The sequence below is a fragment of the Megascapheus bottae genome, chromosome 6 (genome assembly GCF_031878675.1).
Source record: "Megascapheus bottae isolate mThoBot1 chromosome 6, mThoBot2.hap1, whole genome shotgun sequence".
Lineage (NCBI taxonomy): Eukaryota > Metazoa > Chordata > Mammalia > Rodentia > Geomyidae > Megascapheus > Megascapheus bottae.
Window position 1 is genome coordinate 52,474,955 of NC_143514.1, and position 12,430 is coordinate 52,487,384.

At 35.3% G+C, this 12,430-nt stretch overlaps 1 protein-coding gene across 3 annotated transcripts in view; it reads left to right on the plus strand.

Moving 5' to 3' along the window:
* The window catches only part of LOC150061855 (BEN domain-containing protein 5), a 971,256-nt gene that overhangs the window by 391,735 nt on the left and 567,091 nt on the right, over positions 1-12,430 (plus strand). For all 3 annotated transcript variants that reach the window (XM_090334883.1, XM_090334882.1, XM_090334881.1), the window contains exon 4: positions 6,206-6,300. In XM_090334883.1, coding sequence (XP_090191009.1) covers positions 6,206-6,300 — 95 coding nt within the window. The remainder of the gene's footprint in view (positions 1-6,205; positions 6,301-12,430) is intronic.

Sequence of the window (12,430 nt, forward strand, 5' to 3'; positions counted from 1 at the left end):
AGATTCCCAGATGTCTCCCTTCCCTCCACCTCCAGCAATCAGCAAGCTCTCCCAACCAGAGGCCATTCCAGAACCCCATCCATCAATCATTTCCTAATTGTACAAAAATGTATTTCTCACTTTGGAGATTAAAAAAGGGTTTAAAGAACTGTGTGCCAGAAAATGGGATGGGATGAAAACTAAATATATATATATATATGCATTGTACTCACAATATCTCACTGCTACATACTAGCTTTATCATCTTTAGAAAGTGTAATCAAGAATCCGACTCCAATTTTGAATGTCACTGCCTACACTTTTCAAGTTCCATTCCTATTTCCTCTTAAGTTTATACCTATGCAATATTGTAAGAAAGCACCCTTCTACATCCTGAATTATTGGCAGGATGTTTAAACTATTCAAAGCCCATGGTGCACAGAAAAATCTTAACAAAGGAATTTCCCCCAAAGAACCAGAAAGCCATAGACTCAGGACCCGGCATAATGCTACTTATCAGTAATCACAGTTAAGTAGAGATCAGGAGGATCATGATTCCAGGCCAGCCTGGTAAAAAAAACTCAAGACTATTCAAAACATGACTATTAAAAATTAAAAGGGCAGGGTGTGGCTTATGTTTAGTGTATTGCCCACCATTTGAGGCTATTAGTTCAAACCTCATTACCTCCAATCAACAATAACAAAAGCAAGATGTAGCCTCTTTCCTATTCTTCCAAGACATTTATAGACCTGTTTGGCATATTGTTCTACTCTTTGCAGGATATTTCACTGTGCAAGAAACATACATTGTTATATACTCTTAGTGACTGCACAGCATTAATATGCTTACATTTGAAAAACTTTTGTACAGAAAAAATGCTGTATTTCTGAGAGTGAGGAAAACAATTTCTTGAATTTTTAGCTTTTTGTATAATAACTTTAAATCACTTCCAAAATGGTCCTATATTATGGCCTTGCTATACATTTTATTTTCTGCACTTATCTGAAGAAGAGTAAATCAATATACAAGAAAGTATACACTTGTTTATTATAGCTGTGTTCATAAGAGTCAAGCTCTGGAATCAGACAAAATGTCTAACAACTGATGAATGGTTAAGGCAGATGTGGGGAACTGGAAACCACTACACTGAGTAAGATAATCTAAGCTAAAAAGATCTCACATATTTTCCTTCATTTGTAGGACCTAGACCTAAAATGATGACAATGGCAATAATAGTAATATAATAGTAAGACATGATCATGAAAAGGAGACTATCAGGTCGATCAGCAGGAGGAGGGAGGGGAAGGAAAGGATGTGGGGATATGGAGAAGAGAAGGGAAAGGGAATATATATATATGTATATATATACACATATGTGTATATCAGTGTATATATGAAGATAGCACAATGAAACTCTTCAAACATTATTCTTAAAAGGGAGCAGGTATGGGAATCAAATGGAAGGGTGAATTTGTTCAATGTGCATTGTACATATCTATGGAATTGTTACCATGAAACCCCTATACATATTCATGTTTGATGATTCAAAAATAAAATTATTAAATAGAATTGCATAAAGCAGGAGTTTTATCTCCATGTTGGAAATAAGAAAATAAAGCATCTGTAGCAAGAAATAACATTTCTAAGGTCATTTTACAAGCCAGCCACATAATCAGGAGGACAAATCTCTTCTTTCCCAGTCCAACTTTCTTCTTATTCAAGGTTCCCTTGATGCTTCATCAAAAGATAGATATTTTCCCATAATACTTTCTCTTTCTTGTTTCTAAAATCCACTGAATGGTGTTCAATAAAGCAAACACTAATTTTTAGTACAAGTCAACCTTTTCCTAATTGATTTTTCTCATTTTTCAACAGATTTGTAATTGTCAATTTACTTGCTGACTTGAACGCCCCACCTGGCTTTGTCATTCTAACCCTTGGAGTAATTTAAGTCTGCCTTGTAAGACAGGTCCCATGCTTGTATTAGTCTCTGTTGGCATTGTCGTTTCAATCAATCAGTCATGAAAAATTCATGTCCAATGTAAAACCCTAGTGAACCACTCTGCGAAAAATGTAATTATCTTTAAACAAAGAAATCTTCCTATTCTCTGAAATTCATCAGAGAGAAGCTTTTAGTAAAGGGAATAGTTTGTCTTCTGGTGGCAATTCACTAGATAGTTCCGTTTTTCCCTTTAAAATTGATCTAACCCAATTCTCAAGTTTTAAAAACTGTTTTAATCCATGTGTAGATTCTAATTCCTTGAAATTTACAAAAACTCAACCAAATCTGTGGATTAATGCTGAAAAATAGGATAGCCAAATATAGCATAATAAACATATAAATACAATTAGGGTAATGTTCTGTCAACTTTTCAGAACAGGATTGTTATGGCAATTTATGAAATGTTTAGAATTTTTTTAACTTGTACTGTAATCGTGAAGTGGCTTATTTTTTCATATGAACTAAATCTTAAATTTAGCTACAAAATGATCTCTTATCTTGGATCAAGCTTTAGCTCTAACCATAAAATTAAATATGAACCTGGTTACAGCTAATAGTGATTGGAGTCTAAACCCTAGCCTCTATCTTATCAACAGCATATAAAAGACAGACAGTGGAGCTAATAATCCAGGGCTCCAGATATAGAGTGAAATAAATATAATCTTACAGGCAGGTTCTACACTTGAAAGAATATGACCTTGAACAATTTGCTTATTTTTACAAATAGTCTTCACTGGCCTACTTCTTCTCACTAGACTCTACTTTCAAAGTTTCCTCAACCTCCCAAAGAAACACCTCTAACTGAGACCAAAAATTCAAATCTTGACAATATTGATATAATCTTTGTTAATGTATATATGTTTTGTTATACAAACAATATGAATGAATTGTGTAAATTTCCTTTTTAAAATTTTTTACTTGATTGTTACATTTTTAACATGATCATGTTACCCTAATTTTAAAAGTAAAGCACTAATAAAATGCCATTTACTACTAATCCTCTGCTTAAGTCCTCACTTTTCTAGTTATCTAAGATCTGTAAAATTTTTCTGCAAAGAGTAACAGTAATTTAGGCTTGTTAGCTATCAGGTCTCTGTCATAATTGCTCAATTCTACTGTTAATGGTTAATGGTTCAAAACCAGACCTAGTAAATAAGTATGACCTTACTTAACAAAAACAGACAGTTCTCAGGGTTTGGCCCCTATTCTACAGGAAAACTTTTACTTTCACTATATTCTGTGAATATAGTGTTTGTGACAAGTTTTGATCTGTAGTGATGGATAGAGTGCTTGCCTTAGCATACATGAAGCCCTGGATTCAATTCTTCAGTATTGCATAAACAGAAAAAACCAGAAGTGGCACTGTGGCTCAAGTGGTAAAGTGCTAGCTTTGATCAAAAGAAGGTCAGGGACAGTGCCCATGCTCTGAGTTCAAGCCCCAAGACTAGAAAAACAATCATGCAATTCTAAATACTTTTAAATTTCCATCATGCCCCCAGTTACTAGGCTGTCACTCTGTCATTTCACAGTTTGGAGACTTGGGATGAGGGTTTTTTGGCCAGTCCTGGGCTTGAGTTCAGCGCCTGAGCACTGTCCTTGGACTTTCCTCAAGGCTAGTGTTCTACCCTGAGCGACTGCACCACTTCTGGCTTTTTCTATGTATGTAGTACTAAGGAATTGAACCTGGGTCTTCATGCATGCTAGGCAGGCACTCTACCACTAGGCCAAACTCCCGGCCCGGGTGGGGGCTTTTTGGCAGGAAGAAAGGGCAAGCCAGTTAGTTTTTAATAACTTTGATTCCCACATTATGGAGAATGAGGCAAAACAAAACAATGCTTATGGATGGTAAATAGTATAGCAGATTTTAAATGCCCAGAAAAGCTTCTAGGCACATAATAGGATATTAATAACCAATAACTGATCCATTTTAATTTTCACTTCTTTATTCCAGCTTCACATTTATACATTATTTCTTTATTAAATTTTTTTCTCAATTGACTATTAATATAAATCCTAAAAGCACCATATAGTTACCAGGATTACTGAAAACAGACTTTGCACTTGTGGAATCTTGGAAGGAAACAGAAGGATTACACCTTGTGAGACTCGAAGGTTATTTGTTCCATGGATATTGATTTTCATAAATCAGACAGTAGCCAAGACTCTGGGAGAAGCAATGGAACTGAAAAGTGGCAGGTCTAGATTATTAATATTGGAACAGCCTCAGACTTTCTTGATGACTTAATAACAGAACAGAGGTCTTAAGCTGAAATGCCTGGAGGTGGGGTCAATAACTGGGTCCCTGAGAAGAAAACACAAGTTATTCCTAGGAACTTATTTCAGGGAACATGGCTTGATCAGTCCAAATACAAGGAATGCAGAAATGTTCTTATTTTTTTCTTCTTAATAAAAAAATTAAGGCTGAAAATATTTACCACTATATTTGTCTTCTGTACTGAGGAAAACAAATATGGTTAGAGTTATGTAATTTTTCAAAATTAAGATGGTCAAGGATAAGAATCATGGGCATCTTACTTAAATCTTAAATTCAGATACCAATTCTTTCATCTACTATTGGCATGGCTTGAGCAATATGGGTATCCTATGAAAGAGTTATTATGCATATCTCTAAACTGGAGATATTTAAGAAAATATTTGCAATTTTGTAATGTATATGCAATCTATAACATTTGTTGTGATTAATAATTGTTGAATGCAATTATATATTAATTTTGATGCTTCACCTTATTTCACTGCATCTGGGTTGAACAATTAGCCCATGGCAATTCTTGAAGTCTATTTTCTCCAGCTATTCTGGATAGCACGGCTCTAGTCCTCATCTCTTCTGTGGATTTATTTTAGTGGTCCTAGATGTCTTTCAAACCCAAGTCACAATCCCTACTGTTAAGATAAAGTTGTTTGTTTGCCAGTCCTGGGGCTTGAACTCTGGGTCTAAGCACCAACACCAACCTTGAGCTTCTTTTGCTCAAGGCTGGCACTATACCATTTGAGCCAAAGTGCCACTTCTGGCTTTTTGAGTATTTTATTAAGAGACAAGAGTATCATGGACTTTCCTGCCCTCGGTGGCTTTTAAGCACAGTCCTCAGATCTATGACTCCTGATTAGCTAGGATGAAAGGCATGAGCCACCACTGCCCAGCCAACAAAGTTGTTTGTTAAAAGTCTATTCTCTTTCATATAAACTACCTGCTCAGAAAGGATTTAGCAATCTGGTACACTTGATGTCCCCCCCATTTCAAGGTAAAACTCAGAGAAGAGAAAGAATTTAACAAACATTTATGACTATATAAATTCATTCTGAGATGAAGCCTGAGCCCCTGGCCTATATATTAGTAGAAACTATAAGAGGGGGTATAACAGAGGACGATATACCTCCTGATCTACTCGCAGGATTCCAAGTGCTTGGGATTTGTTGTTGTTGTTGTTGTTGTTTGGTTGTTTTTGTGGTATGGGGCTCACACTTGGGACCTACCACTTGATTCATGATCTTGATTTCTGTCCTTTTTGATATCTGTTTTTTTTTTCTTAAATAAGTCTTGCTTTTTGCCCTAAGCTGGACTAGACCACAATTTTATTTAAATTTCCCATGTACCTAGAATGACAGGCATATGCTACACAACTAGCTATTGGTTGAGATGAAGTCTTGCAAACTTTTTGCCCAACCTTGTCTTGGGTTTTGATCCTCCTATTATAGTCTACTATGAAACTAGGATCAAAGATGTGAGCACAATTAAAAATAATACGTAAAACTTACATAGTATTTTCTATTACGGAATATGATTCCAAACATGATACTTACATTAGCTTATTTTTTTATCAGAACCCCATGAAATATGTCCTGTTATTATTACTTTTCAGTATGAAACCAAATTCATGCCAAGCCATAAAAAAATGCAGAAGTGTCTAATAGCTTGACAAGGTCATACAACTCCAAAATGATGGATTTGTGAATAAAACTCATACTTTTAGCTTCCAAGCTCCAGGTTTTTAAAGCTAATTGATGAGGGACAATCATAGAGAATATGATCTCTGTTCTGTTTAGCTGGAACAAAACATTGTAAGCTATTATTCACTGCTTATCCTAATTATAATATTGGCTTCTAGTTCTATGGATACCTTTAACTTGGTTATTATTTTCTTTTGGATTGTCAAGGAGTGGCAATTTCTGTAGCCATCTGGTGAAAATCTCTCTTTCTTTTTCAGAGGGTCATTTTCAACATTGTTAACTTCAGTAAAACGAAGAGTCTTTATAGAGATGGGATGGCCCCTATGGTGAAATCCACCAGCAGATCAAAATGGTAAGAACCCAAAGAATATAAAACCTTTCCAGTAAGAAATTATTACCCAGGACTTAGATTTATTTTTTGTGTTGCTGGAGTTCAGCATCACTGTCACTGAAAATGTAAATGAGTTTCTGGATGGCCATTTCCTTTTCTTTTTTCTAGTCTTTTTACTTTTATTTTTTTTTCAGTGTGGAACTTGAACTCTGGGCCTAGGCATTGTCCCTAAGCTTTTCAGCTCAAGGCTACCACCTTTCCCCTTGAGCCACAGAGCCACTTCCAGTTTTCTGGTGATTAATTGGATGTAAGAGTTTCACCGACTATAGTGGTTGGGCTGTCTTTGAAGCTCAATCTTCAGATCTCAGCTCCTGAGTAGCTAGGAGTACAGGCGTGAGCCACCATGCTGGCTGGATGACCATTTTCTAGAATTTGGTACCATTCTTTAGGACTGTTGAAAATATGGTTCTATGTCTGGAATGATCAAAATATTCCTATTCCTTCTTGTAAAGTTTTCAGGGTATCTGCTTTTACCTTGTGGTCTTTGATGCATTTGAAATTAATTCTGTTGTAGGGTGATATATAAGGATCCAAATTTAGTTTTCTATTGGTATTTAACCAATTCAGCCAGCTGAAGAGGCTGTCTTTCTTCCAACCTATTTTTTTTGGCTCCCTTACTGAAGATTAGGTGGATATAGGTCTGTGGGTTAATTTCTGGGGCTTCACTTCTATTTCTTTGGTCCTCAGGTCTGTTTTTGTGCCAATACGAAGCTGTTTTGATTACTATAGTTCATTTACAATCTGATACTTTATAAAATCCCATGCTGTTTGCCTTTAATAATATCTTTGGAAGAGTAAATAAATTTATGTGGATTTTCCTTTCGTTTAACTTAAGTAGAGAGAACATAGAGTAACCCAAGAAGACACTTTTTATGATACTTTTCATACATGTGCTTTTTATAGATATTAAAGCTTAATTTGTCCTATCACTGTACTGACTGAGAAAGAAGAGCCATATTATTTACTAGTGATGATGATGATGATGATGATAATAGTAATAATAACTACTCTATTTCTGAGACCCCATTCTTTTTCTTTTTCTCCATGTTATGATTCTTTTAGTTTTTGTTTTTTAATCATTTAGATGATGTACAGAGGGGTTATTGTTTCATAAATTAGGTAATGACTACATTTCTTTTGGGGGAATTTTACCACTTCCTTTGCTTCTCTCAGGATTTCTCTTTCTGGCCCACAAGTTGTATAGTTCATTTCCATCATAATCTGCTGAGTATCACTGCTTCATTTGTTCACCTTTTGTCCCTCCATTTGTGTGCCCTCTCTTACCCTACCCCCAACAAAGACAGCAACAACAATAACAACAAAAGACAAAAACAGAAAAACTTCTCCTGTTGTCATTTCTTGAAATTCTTGTAAGTGCTATATGATCAGAGGCACAGAGGCAGTGTGCCTGCGTGTGCTTCCCTAAGAGTGTCCTCCTCTGGCCTCCCTGTATGTGGCTGCCTTAAGTCCTGTATGACATCATGTCTCAGTGCATTTTAGATCTAGCTTCTGCATATGAGAGAAAACCTGCAGTCGGTCTTTCTGAGCTTAAGGCCTCATTCTTTATCAGAGGCTTTAATGTTTGTGTTACTTTTCACAATTTTTTAAAGTTAGATGTTAAATGTCACTATATTATAGGTGAAAATCTTGAGGCTACAGAAAGTTAAATAAATTTTCAAGGGGCTGGGAGTTTGGCCTAGTCGTAGAGTGCTTGCCTAGCATGCACGAAGATCCGGGTTTGACTCCTTGGTACCATACCGCATACATAGAAAAAAGCCGGAAGTGATTCTGTGGCTCAAGTGGTAGAGCTCTACCCTTGAGAAAAGTCCAAGGACAGTGCTTCAGGCCCTGAGTTCAAGCCCCAGGCCTGGCAAAAAAATAAAACTTTCTGTAAGATAAAAATAAAAAAATAAATTTTCAAGAGCATAAAGACTATAAGCGAGAGCCTGTGCTATTTATATTACCTAAAATTGTTTTTTTTCAACCAATTCATCATCTCCCCATACATTAATTTATTTATTCAACAAATGTTTATTGAATGCAAAAAATGAGAATTTTAAGAAACTAGAAACCAAGTATTATTCATCTACAACACAGTAGGTGTTAAGTGAATATTTGTTGAACTGAACTCTTATGAAAATTTACATGAAATGTGCCTGGCACTTGCTAAGTGCTCAATAAATGTCATCTATTATTAATAGCATTGTATAAAACATTGTACAAATGCAAGGAATTGTTAATATTATTCTTGCTTTGATCCCTGTTCAAATTTTAATGACTAGTGAGTAGATATTCTCAAAATGTCTATATTTATAGAAAACTAGCAATTCATAAATATTGAATTGTGCTTTTATCTACAATGATACTTGGGTATTTTCTATAAATGTTAGACAGAGAGGTTTAGATTTATAAAAGTGTAGGCATGTGATGATGATAATGAAAGCTATTTATTAAAAGGTAAATATCTCCCTGGGTATGTATTTTGCTATGTAGGCTGCATTAAATTACCAACTATTTTCTCCACAATGTTTTCTGACAATAGGATTTAGGTGAGAGATATACTTTTGCTCTAAGCCTCTAAATCTAACCTAAACAGGCACTAATAAATCTACCTTCTTAATTAGTAGGCATAGGTATAGATGAGAATTTCAAATGAATGAAAGTTTATAACTACGGATCTTCTTGTAAAAGATTTCAAAATAGCAATGTATAATGTTTCCAGGTTCTATAAGGGATCTTATACAGCAACAACAATTACCATGCCTGGTCTCATGTATTTATTAGTTCTCTTTCTGCCTCCTGGGTGTCTTTTTGGATCTCTGTTTCTCAGCCTTTAAAGACTTTTCAACCTTAATTATTTCATTTCTATCCCCCCCCACACACACAGTAGACTAACACTTAGGTCTTCTCTATCATAACTCTTGATAAGATTTTTAGCATATTAAAGAATCCTTTTATTTACATTATAACATCTTAGACTTAAGTTAGTGCCCATATCCAGTGTGGGCAGGCTGTCCACACAGCTGTTACTGAGCTTCTTCTCCAGGCATTGAACTTCTTCAACCATCTGAAAGAGCCTCAGGTTTCAGAATCCAGTCTGTGGTAGTTTTTCTAGACAGTTACCTATAAATTACTGCGCACCTAATTTTCCCTAGATTTGAGTACTTACACCTTGGATATAGAGCTACTTACATCCCTTTTCCTCCAGGCAAATGTTGAGTTATTTGGTTTTCTCCACAGGACTTGAGCATTTTCATGTGCCTTGTGCTAAACATTGTTGATTTAGTATGAATATGATATTCCATAAAATAGAACTTCCATTTCATAAATTTTACTAACGTATCCTTATGAGTCATAATTATTACTCTCATTGCTACTTATCTACTCTGAACATCACTTTTTTTTTTTTACTTTCATCCCTTTCGTCCCTTACAGGTAAATGTGTCATTTATCTTTACCAGAACCTATCTCATTGTGTTTCATGGTTAGGCAAAGAAGTCATTATGACTATTTTACTATCATAATATTATATTTTATTGGCTCTAAGAGTGAATCACAGTTTGGAATACCCATCTATGGCCTAACTCAAGCCTGAAAAATACCTTTTAAATTTCCAAAGTATCCACCCTCTTCCTAATTCCAGTTTTCCCAGTACCAAGCAACCATCCTAACAAAAAGAAAAATACCTGATAATTTTTGTGTCCAGGGTTTTGCTTCCTTTGATAGCATTAAATAGGTCATGGAAAAACTTCTATCTCAGGATAAACATTAAAATTTTTAATTGCTGATATTTTACAGCGAATTAGTATTTTTTTCACCTTTTCAAGGTAAAACAATGTTCATGTCTCTCACAGAAGGGTAGAACTCTTCCTAAAGCCTTCAGGCCTCAGCACAGATCTGGTAATCAACTAGCTATAGAAAACAATTTTTTAAAAAAAGACAGAACTGAAAAGCCATTATATAAATATATGATCACTTAAGACTGTTCTACCTTTGGGAGTTAAAGTCAAAATATCTACTGGCAAAAGTGAAACTAGGAATTTTGGAAGTATTGGACAAATTCATTGTAATTTTGATTACCTATCAGATCTTTAAAGGATTATTTTTAGGACTTTATAGTATCAAGATTATGGAAACATATATAACTTTTTAATATTAGTTCTTAATAAATACCCAAGTCTGAGTTTGATATGCTCTAGGAATTGCTCCAAATTGTCATAGACTCTGAGATTTGTATCTTCATTTGTGCAGAAATTAAAGGCTAAAAGTATTTACATAACTGGTAAGTAGGGGTACTAGTCAGAAATCATCTGACTCTAAGTTCTTTGTCCTCTTTAAAATCCAGGCATGGGAATGGTTAGAGAAGGGACACACCATGTAAAGCATGAAGGCTTTGGGTATCACCTTTGGTAGATCTGAAATTCTTTCTTTGATTTGACCTTTGTTACAGAAAATTGAGATTAGACTAATTCCTAAAAGTAAGTAATTTATTTTATTTTACTGTCTTTCAATTGTTGTTCAAAATAGTTCATGAAAACAATGCATCTTGACCGATGTCAACCCTTTCACCATTCTCACCTATTGTTCCAAAACTACTCCTTTCCTTGTGTTTCTTAATTTTGTAGGATTTACATTGAATTATTGACTGCATTTTCTCTCTTTCTCCTGTTTAGTTTTCTACCCCTCTCCGCTTTACCATGCCCAACCCTTTCAACTACCAATTTCCTGGAAATTATTGGCTTTGTCTTTCTAAGTAATTACACTATATAAATTCTTCTATGTTTCAGTTAATACCACTTTATGTATTTACTTATATGATTCTATTAACTATTTTTATTAACTAGTTTATGCTAGATCTTGTAATGATAAATATCTGATCTGAATTTTGTCTTTGAAGAGTATGTATGTATGTATGTATGTATGTGTATGTGTATGTATTGTGTAACGTAGGGCTTGGACTCAGGTTCTGGGTTCCTAAGTTTCTCTTGCTTAGGGCTAGTACTCTACCACTTGAGCCACAGCTGCACTTCTGGCTTTTTCAGAGTAGTTTGGTGGAGATAAGTATCTCACAGAAATTCCCTTCCCCAGCTAGCTTTGAACTGTGATAATCAGATCTTAGCCTCTTGAGTAGCTAAAATTACATGTTTGAATCACCAGTGGCTAGATAGGATTTTGTTTTTTCAAGAAATTGGAGTTAGAGAGTGATAATCCCTTGTAATCCTAACTGGTAGAGAGACAAGGGTGGGGCAGTGGGAGAAGAAGAAAAAGAAAAAGTTTCTCTACAGACAAAGCCATAGCTATGAAAGTAGAAAGACAGTCAATCAACTGGGAAAAGATATTTACCAATGATAATACATCAGACAAATGCTTAATATTCAACATCTACAGGGAACTCAAGAAACTAATCCCTCCCAAACCCAACAAACTGATCACTAACTGGGCAAGAGAACTAAAGAGAGACTTATCAAAAGAGGTGAAAATGGCAAAAAAATATGAGAAAATGCTCATCATCCATGGACATAAAGGAAGTGCAAATAAAAACAACCCTAAGATAACACCTTATCCCAATTAGAATGGTCAATATTCTGAACTCAGACAACGACCAATGCTGGTGGGGTTGTGGAGAAAGAGGAACCAGACTGCACTGCTGGTGGGATTGTAAGCAGGTTCAGCCACTCTGGAAAGCAGTTTGGAGGTTTCTTAAAAAACTTAAAATAGACCTTCCCCACGATCCTGCCATACCACTTCTGGGCATCTACCCTGAACATCATAACCCAAGATGTATAAGGACACCTGCTCAGCCATGTTCATCTCTATACTATTGATAACAGCCAAGCAATGAAAACAACCCAGATGCCTTACTGCAGACGAATGGTTAAAAAAAATGTGGTACATATATGCAATGGAATTCTACATAGCCAACAGACAAGAAAAAATAATGGCATTCGATGGGAAGTGGATGAAACTAGAGTGAATCATGTTGAGTGAGATAAGTCAAGACCAAAGGAACAAAGGCTGCATGGTATCCTTAATATATGGATGTTTGATCCAAACAGTACAAGAGCAATGAAGCAATATTTGGGTACCCAAG